General features: G+C 39.9%; 1 protein-coding gene across 1 annotated transcript; it reads right to left on the minus strand.

The window, feature by feature from the left end:
* Window positions 1-5,229: 5,229 nt before the first annotated feature.
* Window positions 5,230-7,232, minus strand: szl (sizzled). The gene is made up of 4 exons (XM_068004934.1): window positions 6,699-7,232; window positions 6,339-6,508; window positions 6,054-6,146; window positions 5,230-5,784 (listed from the first exon to the last, which is right to left on the minus strand). Exons 1-4 carry the CDS (start codon window positions 6,989-6,991, stop codon window positions 5,477-5,479), a joined length of 864 nt encoding a protein of 287 aa, XP_067861035.1. The 5' UTR covers window positions 6,992-7,232; the 3' UTR covers window positions 5,230-5,476.
* Between the last annotated feature and the right edge of the window lie 10,457 nt (window positions 7,233-17,689).

Here is a 17,689-nt window from a genome sequence, read left to right on the forward strand (position 1 = left end):
ACAAGTTGTAAAGATTATTGTTGGGACATTGGGAGTAGAATTGTGAAGGAAGAAAAGCACAAGAAAGGATGATGGGCAATTAGTAAACCACAGATGGTAAAACCAGAGCACAAATATTTAGTACAAAATAGGGGAAAGGACTAGTAACTAAGAAATGAAGCAAATTAGATTCACATGGACAAATAATAAAAGGTTTGGAAGATATTGGGAACAACCCAGAGGTAAGGAACAACTTTAAACTTAAGAAATTTTCAGCAAAATAATGTGATGCTTTCTTCTAGTGACCTCTGGAATCCCCAAGGATCTATCCTTGGCTCCATCCTCTCCCTCAGAGATTATGCTGCACCCCAGTGACATCCTAAGGCATGTGGTCAGCTTCTATTTGTAAGCTGATTAGACCGAGCTCTATCATTTCACCACTTCCCTCAACCCAATACTAACTCTGTGATGTCAAACTGCCTGCCTGACCTCGTAGTGAAAATCTGGAAATCTCTCCCCAAAAAGCTGTTGAGGCTAGGTCAGTTGAAAATTTCAAAACTGTGATTGATAGATTTTTGTTGGGCAAGTGTATTACGGTTACGGAATCAAAGCTGGTATATGAAGTTAGAATACAGATCAGCCATGATCTAATTGAATGGTGGAACAGGCTCGAGGGGCTGAATGGCCTACTCCTGTTCCTATGTTCCGAAGTCAAAATTTCCTCCAACTGAACACTGGAAAGAGTGAAATTGTCATTTTGGTACCTGACATACTTGGCTTCATTGCTACTAACTTCATCTCCTTCCCTGGCCACATGCTCAGGTTGAAACAGCATCCCAAAGGTGAGCTTCTAACTCCACAGCCGAACCATCACCAAGATTGCTTTCACAACATTGTCTGCCTTTTCTGCTATCTCAGCCCCACTGCTACTGATACCCTTATCTATGCTTTTGTCACCTCAAGGGTCAATTTCTGCAATGTTAATGTTGGCACCCCATCCTGCTTCCTCCATAGACTCCAATTTGTCCAAAACTGTATCCTGTCTCCCTTGCCCGTTGCTCATAATGCTGACCTGCATTGGCTCCCTGTGCCCCAACCCACTGATTTTAAAATCATATCATCTTCAAATCTCTCCTTATCCCACCTCCTTCAGACTTGCAATCATTCCTGCACCCTCTAGTCTTCCAATTCTGGTCATTTGTACATCCCACCCTCCCTTCATCCCATCATCAGTGGCAGAGCCTTCAGCAACCTCAACTTTACTTTCTTTAGAATTTATTCCCTACACCCCTCTGGCTCTCCACCTTTAAAAACCTTCTCAAAACTGATCTTTTTGACCAAACTTTCTCATCTCTTCTAATGCTTCCTCCACGGCTTCTCATTTGTTCACGTATTTTTTTTTCTACCCTCTGCAAAACGCCGAGGATGTTTTCTGCATGGATGTGACTTGTTGCTGTTGTAGTGCTAGATTGCTACACCATAATGCTGAAAAATGCACCAAATAGTATTTTTTTGATAACCTAAGGACCACCTAGACAGAAAATTGTTTGTAAGGTTGAAAGATTGACCAGTTTTGGCAGAGTCTGCGCTCACAGCACTCACATCCAATCATGAATAGTGGGGGACAATTAAGCAACTAATAGGATGAAAAAATTCTTTGAACGTGCCCATCATATAGACAGGGCAGAAGCGTTTGCAACTATCTTCACGAGAAGGGCCACGTGGACCATCCTTCTCAGCATCCTCCTGAGATGCCATTCTTCATCCAATTCGATTCACTCCACATGACATCAAGAAATGGCTGAGTGCACTGGACACCACAAAGGCGATGGGCCCCGACAACAGCCTGGCTGTCGTACTGAAGATCTGTGCTCCAGAACTAGCCATGTCTCTAGCCAAGTTGTTCCAGTACAGTTACAAAACTAGCTTCTATCTGACAATGTGGAAAATTGCCCAGGTATGCCCCGTCCACAAAAACAGGACAAATCCAACCTGGCCAATTGCTGCCCTATCGGCCAGCTTTCAATCATCAGCAAAGTGATGGAAGGAGCCATCAACAGTGCTATCAAGCGACACTTACTCACCAATAACCTGTTCACCAATACTGAGTTTGGGTTCCACTAGGATCACTCAGCCTCAGACCTCATTACAGCCTTTGTCTAACATGGACACGAGCTGAATACCAGAGATAAGAGTGACTGCCCTTGACATCAAGGTAGCATTTAACTGAGTGTGGCACCAACGAGCCCTAATCAAACTGAAGTCTAATATGTGGTAAGTAACATGCCCCACAAGTGCCAGGCAATGACACTCTCCAACAAGAGAGAGCATAACCACCTCCCTTTAACATTGAATGACATTACCATCACCAAATGCCCCTCCACCAACATCCTGGGGGGTTACCGTGACCAGAAAGTCAACTGGACCAGCCACATAAATGCCGTGGCTACGAGAGCATGTCAGAGTGTGATGAAATACTCTCCTGGATGGGTGCAGCTGCAACAACACTCAATACCATCCAGAACAAAGCAGTCCGCTTGATCAACACCTCACCCACTAGCCTAAACATCCACCCCTGGCATGCTGTGGCTGCAGTGTGTATTATCTGCAGGATGCACTGCAGCAACTCTCTAAGACTTCTCTGGCAGTGTCTCCCAAACCTGTGACCTATCTTGAACGACAAGGGCAAAAGGTGAATGGGAACACCATCACCTCCAAGTTCCCATCCAAGTCACACACCATCTTGACTTGGACATATATCATAATTTCTTCATTGTTGCTGGATCAAAATCCTGGAACTCCCTCACCACGTGGACTGCAGCGTTTCAAGATGATGGCCCAGCACCACCTTCTTGGGCAATACATGCCAACCTTGCCAGTGACACCCACATACCAAGAATGAATTTTAAAAATTGAGATGTACTTAGGTATGTAACAGGGATTTAATTGCATGCTGAATGAAGATACTAATTGGAATGTTGTGCATTTCTGTTTTCTGTTAAGTTGTAGAGAAGTTAGTACCATGTAGGTTGAGGTTCATTGCCAATTGTGTTTTCAAGATTAATGATACTTGGTTTAATATTGATCTCAGGGCGGTGGCTGGCATAGTGTATTAACCTGGGATCAAATCCTGGGTAATTATATTAATTATACATCCCCAGTTCCTGCATTCATTATCAACTCAGCTAATTGTTGTGAAAGCCTCAAAATGTTGTTACAAAGATCAACTTCTAATCAAGGTGTTAATTGTCACTCAATATAAAGGCACCAAATGCTAGTCTTGTTGATTTTCCTTCACCATTTGATAGTTTTTGCAGGACCTCTATAACGTCAGAATGGATACTTTAGCATACGTGAAGCATTTGCAAACACCCTACCAGTCGATTAGTATCAGCTTACAAAGAGAACTTTGAACAGTTCGTATTAAGTTTCGCAGAAAGCCAGTTGGTTACATTAATAAAAATTCAGAATCTATAAAGTGATTCTTGGGAGAAATTTCTGCTTTTTTACGCTAGTTTTGCACCCTGATTTCAGCAAAATTGGCCAAACTAGTGCAAAAGCGTGGGGAATTTTTAAACGTAAATGAGTTACACCCAAAGCCATTTACACATGTGTTTTCGGTGATCTTTTACACTGGGTCAAGATTCAATTTGCCTGAACCAGGCCCCACCCACAAAACTGGTCACGTTCCCAGGCACTTGTAGGCGCGTTTTAAAAGTTTTTTCATATCAAAAAAACTTAATTTACTAAGAAACTGACTAGTGTACACCAACGAAACTAGTAAATGGTTCTATACATTTTTTTAAAAATTTATTTTCAGTGATTTTAAATCAGGTTATTCACAGGTGGAGGACTGGACAGCCTTATTAAAAATGCTTATTTTTAGTGATAAACCCATTTTCAGCTGAATTAATAAAACTGCACCAGGTTACCACTCTTAAATACATTGAGGAATACTTTTTAATGGAAAGGAGAAAAAAAAACGATTATGTTCTATTACACTGCCCGATTGTGCTAGTTCATGGAAGATTTTACGTTTGTGATTATGCAAATACATTTTAGCAGAAACTTGAAGCCGAATCTAACCAACGCATTTTGGGCACAATTTCCTGATATAGCAGAAACTATTTCTGTACGTGGCACTGCAGTCTCGATTATTGTTATCTGATTTTTAAAGTTGCACTATCACTTTTACAAGGTTGTATATCCCTGAGTTGAAGCTGCACTAATTGTTCCATTATTCCCTGTTTATGTGTGTACCTACTTCTAATTACACATACAAGATTGTACCACGACCATTGAATTGTACTGTATGTACCATTGCAAATTGTACGACCTGTATTGTATTGTTTGAAGCATGATTTGAATTGCATTGTATGTTTACAAATTTTATGAATAAAATATTTTGAAATTAAAAAATACAAAATTCTCAGTAATAGCTGTAATCTAAAGGCATACACAAACATCGCTGGATGAGGAAAATTGAATAGGCCATAATTTGCTGTAGCAGGGCATCTAACACTGTTAGTTAGACTTGCCCTTGCACGTTTAGGTTTTTACATTTTTTTGCATGACAAATTGCTGAAGGCATGAGCTGATGGTGCGAGAAACAGGGCAAGCAACTGTATCTCCTTAACCAATCAGATTTAAGGACTGAAATTAACAGTGCAAGGACTGAGAAGGAAGTGTAAATTAGAGTGGGTGAATTCAATGTCAAATCGGGTACAGAAAGAAAGAGGGAAAGAAAGATTGGGGTAAGAGAAAAAAAGAGAAAGGAAAAGTTATAATTTTACATCTTTAAACCTGAAAGAATGAGACTCCACACTTGTAATAATTAATTTTCAGTGCCAGAGAGGTTGCTTGGCAGTAATTAACATTTATCAGGTGGTTAAAAGCGTACTTGTGCTTCAAATGACAAGACTCAACTTTCTGTGGTGAGTTTAGTTCCTATCAACTGCAAATACAACAACTTCATGCCATTCAATGCATTTCAATGGTGAGGCAGACAGGGAGATGCCGTTTTTGCAAAGCCAATGGCAGAGCTGCACAACTCGGATATGGACAGCAACTTTTTCATATCTGCTTTTAACGGCGCATCTGCTCCTCGCCTGAAGTTGCTGTACCATTTATACATAAATAACGGCAAGCGCTATTAGCTTTACCATTATTTTGACGCAAATTCTGGCCGAATGTGTTAGTTACTTGCAGACTTACCACGGAAGCTAAAGAAAACGCCAAACTAGTGTCTGGTTCAGTTAGTAGCCATTTATATACAGCAACAGTATATTTCTGCACTAATATATATAACATACTCTGCAGCGTTATAGTAACTAAAATATCTTTGCCAGACCAATAGTATAATTCCAACCAACACATTTAAATATAAAATATACATTATTTTATAACATTATAAATTTATATTTACAATACCTAGCGTATCTAAAAAAAGAGTGCATTAATGTATCTACAGGTCCTATATTACAAATCAAACATCATTCTAGCATTTATGGTGTTTCCATTTACGAGCGGCGAGTGTCAGTTGAGTGTCCTTTTTATGCCACAAGTAGACCTTATTTACTATTATAATGGCGTCCTGAACATCACCAATGAGGACGTACTGTGCGGCTCGGTTGCTGCGTGTCATCTTGTGGGCGCAGTTTGCATTGATGAGAAGCCACTGCTGAATAACGGTGCGAGTTCCAAAGGAAAACAGCGAGCCGGGACTGATCATCTCCACCCGCCCTTCGACATCATATTCTGAATCTCCCGAAGCATTCTTCCTTTTCGCCAGTGTAACTTTCACAGCTGTGGGCAGAACAATAAGGGACCGTCATTCACTGTTATGATAGACATAAATGTTATTTTTATCATACAGCACAGAAGGAAGTCATTCGGCCGATCGTGCCTATGCCGGACGCCTCTTTGAAAGAGCTATCCTATTAGTCTATATTAAAGGCAAAGGACTATACTGAAGTTTTATTTTACAATGCAAAATAAATGGTACGTTTCCGTTGTCCGATTCTGTGTGCAATTTATTTCCTGTGTCTTAAAATGACTTTTTTTCCAAAACTTACCAAAATTATTCTGACAGAATGTCTGCAAAACTCTTTTGTGGGCACTCGGTTCCTCTGTAGTAGGGCAGCCCTGGCAGGTAGGCTTTGGAAAAACTAAATAGCCGAAACAAAAATAATTAAAATATATTGTATTGAAAATGTTTTATTGTATAACAAAGAGCAATTTTTAACGAGTATTTCAAATTAGAATTGAATCGTGGTGTGGTCGTCAAATATCCAATATCTCCCAATATTTTCTGCATACAACATATAACACTGATATGTGTTATTCCTTACAAGTCTTACATTTTCGGTAAGTGGTAGACTCTGTGCTGATCGATGTTAGACACGTGTCTTCATCGGCTGGGAATCGGTCACAGTCAAGGGCATCAGGCCAAGACTGCCCATGGCAAGCAAGGACTTGGCTACAACTGTCTCGAACAGCTATACACATACTTCTGCAAGGTTGGATGAACCTGCAACGATGGAATGGGACATCATTAATGTACATACTGTCATGCTAATGTTCTCAAATGTGCAGCAATCACCCAGAGTAACAAGGCAATGTACATACTGTCATGCTAATGTTCTCAAATGTTGAGCGACCACTCAGGGTAACAGTATCCGAAGTAACAAGGGATACAATATTGAATAGAGAATACTTACGTGTCTAAGCAGACTGGAGCAAACAAAGAGCAGAGGAAAGTTCCTGCTTGCGAGTGACAGCCAGTTCGAAGAAGGGGCTCCCATTCAGCAGATTTCGGGATAACCTCTCCAAGTGTGGTGTGGCCCATCAGATTCGGAAGCCGCATTTCTGAGTATCCTACATCTTGACATAAGCCCATTTCCTTTGGTATAGCCACGCACTTTGTTGATATTCCAATATCAAAACATTCTATTAGCACAACACGCAGGGCACAGAACAGCGAAAAGAGACATCTCTGTGTACGACGAGGCATTTCTGGAGAGCGTGATGACAGCTGTAAACTATTCCTTTTTTTGCTCCTGTGCTTGTTGCTGTATTTATATCTTTAGTGATCTGCTTTATCAATTATCAGTGGCCTGCCAAAGTACTTCAGATAAGCCTTAACTTCTATTATCCATTCAAGTGATCGTTGTGATTACGGTGGAGGCGGAGGCTGTAAACACAAGAACCTTTCCAGACTGCACGGATTCATTTGTGACGGGTCATTACCCTTGGATTTAGTGAATTTTCTTTGCTTTAATTGCAAAGCGTCTCTGAACAGTATTTAATATTTTTTTAAAAACATCTAAAATATACACACTACGAAGTTCGATTTAAGAAAGCCTGCGCATAAATTTTCAGTAGACAGACAGACTCCACAAACCCATTTGTCTCCGTTGTGTCTTGACAAATGGTAAATGTGAGAAATGGAACAAAAGAATGAATTACCGAGTGAAGAAGTTTCTACCGAGGCTAATTGTCTGCCGCCTCTTGTCTTGACTACAAGTATTACGCTGGAGACATGTTTCTGGCTCTTGATGAACGTAACGTCTGGTGTTCCAGCAAGAGGTATGAAAAGGTTTGAAAAGCCAGAAAATTGAAGACAAACTCGTTAAATCTCAATTTCTTGCTGCAGGGCCCTTACATTTCATATATATATAAATAATAACGGTAACACCTGGTGTAACGCCAAGACATATATTCCGTAATTATACACTGAACATGGCCAAGTCATGGGCCAATCCACTTCTCTTTATATTCGGTACATTACAGTGAATTTTTTAACTGGAAACAGTTTTTAACTGGAAATAATGTTTCACATTTTGATTGAACACTTTTTTGTGTTTAAATAATTTAACAAATTCAATTGTTACTTTTAACACACGACTGAAGCGCAATATAATTATCCCTTCTGCGACAGTTAACAACTCGACATTGGTGATATCTAAAAGCATTAAAACTGAGACTGTAATCACTCACAGTAAGTTAGTGTGGGCCGAAATGTATAAGCATTTCGATGCTTTTCAGAAAAAAAGTTCTATAGCGCTTACAGTTAAAACGTATATCTTCTATCCAATCTAAACAACTAGAGAATCCGCTTTTCTTCAAATATCGATCGAAATATTCAAGAATCAATTTCAGTTAACTTTGCAGTCCTGCTATAGGTTCTCATTATGTATCATTGATAGGATTTATACTCTCATTCAGTGTGCAGTAACTAGATGTGTACCTATGGTTTACCACAGATCTGTTTTTAATATTTGACCTGGATTAAATCTATTTCGAATCTAAACATGGAATTGCAATTCTTCATTCCTATTGAATGTTACAGTGAAGCTTCCTGACACAAGCATAATGTTTCTGAGCTATGTATGCAGTTTATAAAGGTTCAACTCTACTTCAGTACAAGTCCCAAGTAAGGGAACGTATAACCAGTGCTTTTTGGGGAAAATGGAGGGGAAGATTCTAAAGAAAAAGATCACGGAGAACACTTTTTGTAATAGTCACACATATATAATAAGGTAACATGTAACTAGCTATCAAAATATAAAAGTTTAAGTCATCAGATTTTGCTTTGATAATTTTCACCCCTCCCCTCAAGGCTTTGATTCTTGTTGGGATATGGTTTCACAGGAATGGCAAATTTTGTTCATGTGACTATTCTTCATGTGTTAGTCTAAACGGTTAGTGCCAGCCAACTATTTGGACACAAAGGGCATCACAGTTAAGCCTGTTCTTGTTCTCATCTAATGTCCAAACACATACCTTCCAGTAGGGGTCACTAGATAACATAAGAACCCCTGGCTGATTTTTCTTCCTAGCTCCGGGGCACTAAGGTCAATTGAAACACTTTTATACTAGTGCTTGTATAGTTCAGATTTCAGGAGACTGGCATATATGTGTCAGATGCAAGAATTTGTACTGTTAAATTCAGCTCCCTTGTTCCAGTGGCAGAATCACACACTCATGAAAAACTGGATCTATGATTCTGCTGCTGGGATTCTGCCCTGAAATCCAAACTAAGAGTCTTTCTCGCACCTCAAATACTGTCTTATCTGAGATCAGTTAACTCAGCATAGACAAGGAATTGAACCAAGGAAATGGTAGAAATGCACAGGTCACCCAGCATCTACGGAGTGAACAAACACGTTGACATTTTGGGTGCATCATTGGCCAAAGTGCCAGAAGAATTCTCTGCTCTTCTTCAAACACTACCAGATGATCTTTAATGTCCACCTGAACCATAGAAATACGTAACTGGGGCCTTAGTTTAACATCTCATCTGAATCTGCATTTCTGACAATACAGCACACCCTCAATACTCTTCCCTGTATGGAGCTCAAGTTCAGAACCTTCTGATTCAGAGGTGAGAGTGCTAACTGAGCAATGGTAATACAAATAATTTGTAACCCATAATCTAAAAATACAATACTCAAAGCATTCCTTGGACTGTTATATTGTCATAGTTCATATATTTAAAATGGTTGTAGAGAAAGTGATACTAAAAGATAAAATCCCTGTATCTCTATTTTTAAATTATATAATTATTGATTGACAGTCATATCTCCACTTCAATAAAAGAGCATTAGGATTAAACTATCCCGGGTCTGGACTGGCTGCCAGACACCTGAGCCAAAGACAGATGCCGTGCATGGCTCCCTCACCATTTAAAAGAAGAGGCAAGACAGAGGCAGATCTGATTAAACCTTCACAAATACCTAAAGTGTTCACGCTTCATTGTCAAGTGCATTAAACAGCAGTCAGTCCCACTTCTTCCTTATCTGTCTTGCAGATTCTTCACATTCAGGTATAATAACTGCAGCTCTACTCTCCACCCATACAATTCAGGGTGTATCATAAAATGTTGGGTAGAAGTTAGATGAAAGCATTATTTTGGGGCCTCTTTTTTGTAATTTTCTTAAGATACTTGCTTTCCTAAAAATTAAAATGGTCCCTTTTTAAAAAGTAATTTGAAAAATTGGTAGTACATTCTTATTCCAGTCAGACTCATCTCCTCTCCCACTTCCATGCCAGGTAAAGTGACAGATGCAGCAATGAATTGTGTCTGTTTGTGTTCCATGCAGGCCTAGTAGATGGGACTGGGTAGGAGATTGGCTCTAATATATAGCTACAATTCTCCCAGACATCCTATGAAATAATAAGGTACTTTTAACAACAACATGAATTGATATAGTGTCTTTAATATAAAAAATGCTTAAGAGAGATAAGAGGAAAAATGGTTGCTGAGCCAAAGGAGCGATTAGGAGAGGTGACCCAAAACTTAATAAATGATATGGGTTTTAAGAAGGATCTTAAGGGAGGAGAAGGAAGGGGTTAGGGAGGGTATTGCAGAGATTGGAACCTGCAGTGTGTGCCCACATTTTCAATATGTGCTCCTGGTGGACGAGGCTCCCAGCCTCGATTTTAAAATTCTCATCCTTGTTTTCAAATCACTCCTTGCCCTTGCCCCTCCCTATCTCTGTAGTCTCCTCCAACCCTCCAACCTTCAGAGATCCCTGCACTCCTCCAATTCTGGCCTCTTGCACATCTCCGATTTTGTTCGCGCCACCATTGCAGCTGTGCCTTCAGCAGCCTAGGCCCCAAGCTCTGGAATTGCCTCCCTAAACCTCTCCATCTCTCTACCTCTCTCTCCTCCTTTAAGACACTACTTAAAACCTACCTCTTTGACCAAGCTTTTGGTCACCAGCCCTAATATCTCTTTATGTGGTTCGGTGTCAAATTTTGTTTGATAACACTCTGTGAAACGCCTTGGGACGTTTTACTATGTTAAAGGCACTATATGGACGCAAGTTGTTGTTGTTGATTGAACCTGGGATCTTCCTGGCCTGTATGGATGGATGCAACGGGCATTCAATCACTGAGCCACTGGGAGGAGCTATTCATACACTGCCAACAAATCTGTGCAAAACCCATCGAAGTAAGATTAATAAGGAAAACATTACTGAACTTTTTATAAATCTTGTTTAGTGACATACACTGAAAGCTGCCTTGAGAGACGCAATTCATCCACTTTTCGGAAAGTATGACACTATAATAAATGATCAAAGAGAATCAGTCAGGATATTCTGACCATTGTGTTCATGTCAATTCTATAAATGATCATTTGATACAGTGTTTGAGCTCCAAAGATAAATTGGTAAAACAGTGACTATCTCCAGATTTGTGATGAGTGCACAGGTAACAATTCAAATTTGATCCTTTGAGACAGCAAGTAAATCTTAATTCAAAAATAAAATCAATCTTGAAGTTAACTTTTAGCATTAGAATCCATGTGATAAAAACAAGAAAGTTGCAGAACAGAGTGTCCTGCTGTTGAACCAAATAGGGAATATTTACAGGCCTTGTAGTTTATAGGTAGGAAACAAACCAAAAGATCTGAGGTGGAACCCCATACTTAAAAATAAAATGTTGACTCAGATGATACAACCTTGGGAAGTTCTGAGATAAGTTCTGCATTGTTTTCAGGTCCATAGATCAGAATAATCCAGGGTTAACTCAAGTAAAGTCAATTTGTTCTTTGATTTTTTTTCAGGTTTTCTTTCAGACTTTTCAAACAGAAAACAATGGAAGGATTTGTAGCTGGTTTGTCACAACAAAAATACCAGCAGCTGTCAGACTGATTGAATTCCACTGGGGTCAGTGCCTCAATATAATTCTTACAAAATTGAGCACAGAAATTTGTGGATATGTTTGCGGCGAGGAATTCTTAATACTATGCTATAATTACATTTTTACTTTTTCTTCTCTCTTTAGTGTTGTGACTCATGCTAGAGTTGAAACACATTAAAAGACAGCCTCCGATAACTCATCCAAGTGACCATTCTTCACAGGTGAGCCGAGATAGTGAAGGGCCGATTTTCCTGGGGCCCATGCAAATGAGAATTATACATGGACAGTGCACTGAAATAATATTGTGGCTGACGTCACTTCCTGTGCCCTAATTTCCTGCCAGAGCTAATTATCATATCATGGACGTTCCATGGCTGGGGGCTGAGGCATTCATTTGGACACAGTCATAAGGGCATAGGAAATTGAAGCACTGTTGCAGGCCTTAAAAGCCCGTGGCTGCTTCAAGGGGCTGGTGCATTTTGGGATGTTAGGAGAGCCTGTGGAGGAAACACTTCAGCCTGAGCCTAGGTGAATATTTTGGAAGCCTAAAACCTGCAGCCAAATATCCTGAAGTGTCTCTGAGAAGTATTTTCCACCAGCAGATCATTTTTAAAGTGACAAGGAGAAAGCTCTTCTGGCAGCAGCAGAAGAAACACTTTGCAAACCATCAGCATGTCAGTAAGGAGGAATCATTGCATAAGGGCACCCTGTGTTGATCACAAGGCTACTGAGCAGCTGTTGCAGGAAGTCGAGTAACGGAGAAATGTCCTTTTACTCTTCCATTGTAGGAAGATCATGAAGGCTGTGGCAGGCAGAGCATGGCATGATATGGCAGAGGCTATCAACAGCAGCAGCACTCTGCCAGGGACAGAGATGTTGTGCCAGAAAAAGATTAATGACCCTACCAGGAGGGAGCAAGTAAGTGTGAATGTTTACACTGTTGTAAAGTCTGGGAGGCCCTTGGCAAGTGTTTCCTATTATTCAATGTTATGTGGTTAATTAAGGGGTAATTTCCTCTCATGGTTATGGTCCTGGATTAACAAGTCAAAGGTCATGAGTTCAAATCCCACCATAGCAAGTTGTGAAATTGAATTCAATAAATCTGGTCACTTGTGGCTCGCACTGGAAAAAATGATCATGAAAGTTGAGGGATTGTTGTAAAAATCCAACTAGTTTATTAATGTCCTTCAAAGAAGAGAAAGAACCTGCTGCCATTATTCAGTCTAGCCTACATATGACTCCAGTCTCACACCATGTGGCAGTATGGATACGAAATTGGCTAAGTGAAAGGAAACACAGAGTAGTGGTGAATGGTTGTTTTTTGGACTGGCGGAAGGTATAGAGTGGTGTTCCCCAGAGGTTGGCACTGGGACCACTGCTTTTTTTGATTTTATATTAATGACTTGGAATTGGGTGTACAGGGCAAAATTTCAAAATTTGCAGATGTCACAAAACTTGGAAGTGTAGTAAACAATGAGGAGAATGGTAATATACTTCAAGGGGACATAGACATGCTGGTGGAATGGGCGGACACATGGCAGATGAAATTTAAAGCAGAGAAATGTGAAGTGATACATTTTGGCAGGAAGAATGAGGAGAGGTAATATAAGCTAAATGGTACAATTCTAAAAGGATGCAGGAACAGAGAGACCTGGGGTATATGTGCACAAACCTTTGAAGGTGGCCGGACAGGTTGAAAAAGGGGTTTAAAAGCATAAGGGTTCTTGAGCTTTATAAATAAAGGCATAGAGTACAAAAGCAAGGAAGCTATGTTGAACTTTTATAAAACACTGGTTCGGTTGCAAATGGAGTATTGTGTCCAATTCTGGGCACCGCATTTTAGGAAGGATGTGAAGGTCTTGGAGAGGGTGCAGAAAAGATTTAGTGGAATGGTTCCAGGGATGAGGGACTTCAGTTATGTGGATAGACTGGAGAAGCTGGGGTTGCTCTCCTTAGAGCAGAGAAGGTTGAGAGGAGATTTGATAGTGTTCAAAATCATGAAGGGTTTAGATAAAGTAAATAAAGAGAAACTGTTCCCATTGGTGGGAGGGTCAAGAGCCAGAGGACACAGATTTAAGGTGATTGGCAAAAGAACCAAAGGTGACATGAAGAAAAACATTTTTACGCAGTGAGTAGTTATGATCTGAAATGCACTGCCTGAAAGGGTGGTGGAAGCAGATTCAATCGTGGCTTTCAAAAAGGAACTGGTAAATACTTGAAGGGAAAAATTTGCAGGGCTATGGAGAAAGAGCGGGGGAATGGGATCAACTGGATTGCTCTTACAAAAGATGGGCCAAATGGCCTCCTTTTGTGCTGTAACCGTTCTATGATTCTACATGGTTGACTCTTAATGCCCTCAGCATAACTGGGTATGGGCAATAAATGTTACCTTGCTGGTGTCACCCACATCTCAAGAATAAAAAAGAGTAAGCATGCTAGAGCCTGATGCCCACTTATTAATCACTTCCTGGTCACAAGCTACAGACACACAAGTACTTGTAAGGATCTAATGTATGAAGGAACATTAAAGCAGCACCAACTTCATCTTCACTGCATATCCTTCTCAATGCAAATGGAAGTGGCACAGCTGATGTTGTATTGACACTAGTTTATTGGAATCACAAAAATGTAAGTCTACAATTCTACTGTTGGCATTAAGGAGCCAGTTTTAGCAATGTTACTGTGTGGAGTTTGCTAGCGGATATCAGTCTCCTGTGATCAGAATTACAAGAGTACCAAATGTAAAAGCACCCAGAATGAACTGAGCACAATCTCAGTGGATAACAGTGTAAACAATTCTAATCTTGAACTGCCAATTGAAATGAGCCTACCTGCCATGATCATTCTGGGCACCAGTATAAAAGGAATAGTGTACAAACAAAAATTATTCTGGTGAGGCACCAGTAATTTAAATATAGATGAGTTTTCTCTCATTGTCATGTTTAGATATGTTGGTCAGGCTTTCAGAAGACATGTCTCTTCTATCTTCAGTACCACACATAATTACTACTCACTGCTATAAAGTCCTTTAGACATGTGCTCCAAAAACTTGACCAGCATGTCCAAATACTACAGTGAGAGAACACCTATCCGTAGGCACTGTTACATTTAGTGCTTCTGTAGTTCGGATAGTAGGAGAGTGACATTCGTGCACCACTCTCCTCATATACATTACTAAAATGTGTCTCTTTATTCTAAATCACAAAATTGGATCAGGGTAAGTAATCCACTTTTAACAATGCAAACATGGGGAGCTGGTGGATGGATAGCTGTGGTTGTCCTGCGAACTAAACTACAGAAGCACCAAATGGAAAGTCACTTTTAATTTTTTTAAATTTAAAAACCATATCTTTTGTCTGAAACTTGCTGTAAGTACATTTAGTGAAAGTATTATTCGGTGTTTGGCCCATTTCAGCTTCATTTTCTATAACAGTTCTCAACCCCTCCCACCTGGGCCATACATTTGTAACTGTCTGCATTCTGTCAGCTTCAGCTATTAACAGAGTTCAATGTGAGATAGTGACAGACAGCATGGAGACTGTACTACCATTATATATGGTGATTGACTGAAAAATCCTCACATGCTTGATTTACTATAGTTGATCAAAGTGAACGGATGGTTGTTATGGTGGCAAAAGGTTAAAAAGAAAGATTGTGATATAGAAACAAAATATTCCAATAAATACAATGCTGATGCTTCATAGTGATGACTCCTGTTCATTATCTGTCTGTAAACGTTTACCAGTAAAAATCAAATTTGGAATGCCCTTTGCATTTAAATTCACAAATTATTTGGGTGCCTGAAATTCTTGGAATTTCACTCTGTTTCTGGAAGCCTGGTGGGTGGGACTTCCTGCCGCCAATGTGCTGCAGCCCAGGTCCCTGGAGTCGAGGTTATTTGAATAGAGAGGGCGGGCAACTGCACCATTTCTGATGTTCCTGGGGCATGTGCCTCATGGTGTGGAGGGGGGAGGGGTTGAGAGAAAGGAATTTCACAGAGGCAACATGGCGTTCCATCTGGGGACGGGCCTTTCTAACATTGAAAAATGTTTTTTAAAGTATCTCCAATTTTGGCTGTTGACATTACGTGAACATCTCATTACTCTGCACTAGCAAATCCACCCAGCTTGAGCAAAATTCTGAATAAAAAAAATAAACTGAAAAATAAACCACTTATGTTGAGGCTGTCACAGCTTGATTGTTCGTTTACTATAAAACAATGGTCCTCCATTTGTTGGATGGGTTAGACTTCAATTCGAAGTTTTTTTTTAAAAAAATGGGAAATGACTGTTGAAATGTTGTTCTTGAATCGTGTATACACTTGTCTAGACTAATTTATTTTGTCACATCTGACATCTCTAGAATTTTTATATTCAAATAATGAATTCTTCCACTCAAAATATATTTATTTTCCATTTTTGCCCTCCAAATGCTGACTCCGACTATTTCTGTACTTCCTGCATCAGCTAGGAATAATGGGGTTGTCTGGGTTGTGGAGCTCACCATGAGTATTATCATAGGGCTTTGTAACGGGCTGGCAGGATGTAGGGAGCAATTGATCCAAGGATGCTTTTTCTCCCCAATGTGGAACATGTCACAACTGCACAATGCACTAACATCAGCATTGAAAATTGATGAAACCTGTGCCACAAGGGTAAGAGACTCAGGTCGAATACAGCCACTGGAATTCTGTCTCAACCCTCTTGAGCAGTTTTTATATTGGAATTATTTAAAGCTTCTTTTATATTGAGACCTGTACTAGTGATGCAGCTTCTGACACACATGTCTCTCACAGTTAGATGTAAACTGAAAGTAAATTTGCTGTGGTTTGCTAATGTCAGCAGCTGGGAAGACCTGGTTAAATACATGCTTACCTAACTGCTGACCATAGGAAATTTACCTTCAGGTTGCAGCTGGCTGTGTGACACCTGTGAGTCAAAAGCCAGCCCTAATAGCATGAGTATTAGCACAATATAAGTACGGCTCTAGTTTGAATTCCAGGAGACTGACATCTGTGAGCAGGCTCTCACTGTTTACTCTCCTAAATACAGCTCCTTTATCCTAATGGCAGACTCATTGGCCCAGTTTTTCATAGGCCTACAAATGTGCTGTCAGGATGATGGAGCCAAAGTTAGAAGTATTAACTACTAGGAGACGGCTCACAGACATCAGCCTGTCAGAATATGAATGTGCCAATTGTTATAAAGGCAGCTTTAGTTAGAATCCAGCACTCTTCTACTGAAGTTACTTGGTCACAATTCTGCCACTTTAATATATTCTAACCTTTATAAATCAAACATTGGTTCAACTGACAATGGTTTACAACAGGACTTCCTTAACTACACACAGGATATAGCTGTTAAAATATTTCTATGAAAAATTGTTGCTACTGCTCAAAGTTGCAGTCAACAAAGTTACACTTTAATTGCTAAAAAGAAATCCCAAAGAAGCTTGGTAGGTAGAAGTCACAGTACTGAGACTCATCACTGACAACACTGTTAAAAATGGCTCCACAGAGATTTCCCAGCACTAAAACATTACAGCCCATTAACTTACTTCAAAGTAAACAACAGGTACATCAGAACTATTTGTAAACAATCAGGAAAGTAAGCGTGATTATCTTGTCTGCTCCTCGTGCTCTTTTTGTCTACTGCCTGTAGTCGGCTACTGATTACCAGTGATAAGGCACACGAGCATCAGAACTCCACAATGTTGTCTGGCATTAGAGGTGTTAAAACAGAAACAATATGTCACAGTCTCAACAAAACGTTTAAGTAATCAGCCACTTTGACTCCAACATGCTTGATTCTTTAAATGGTGAACATGGTAAGAATAATTAAATTTGGTGGCTATTAATATCATCTTGTATAAAAAAGATTCTGCAAAATGTTTACCTAGTAAATTGAATGAATAGGAACTGATAACTCGCATTGCAGTATAAAGTAATTATATATTAGTGAGATACTAAAAAAACGATTTTGTGATCCCAGCAAAATTGGGCTGTGCATGCCTGTGGCACCTGGGTTGTGTGAGACAAGCCTTTCCCCTCCATTTACCTAGG

The sequence above is a fragment of the Heptranchias perlo genome, chromosome 24, assembly GCF_035084215.1.
Source record: "Heptranchias perlo isolate sHepPer1 chromosome 24, sHepPer1.hap1, whole genome shotgun sequence".
Taxonomy (NCBI): Eukaryota; Metazoa; Chordata; class Chondrichthyes; order Hexanchiformes; family Hexanchidae; genus Heptranchias; species Heptranchias perlo.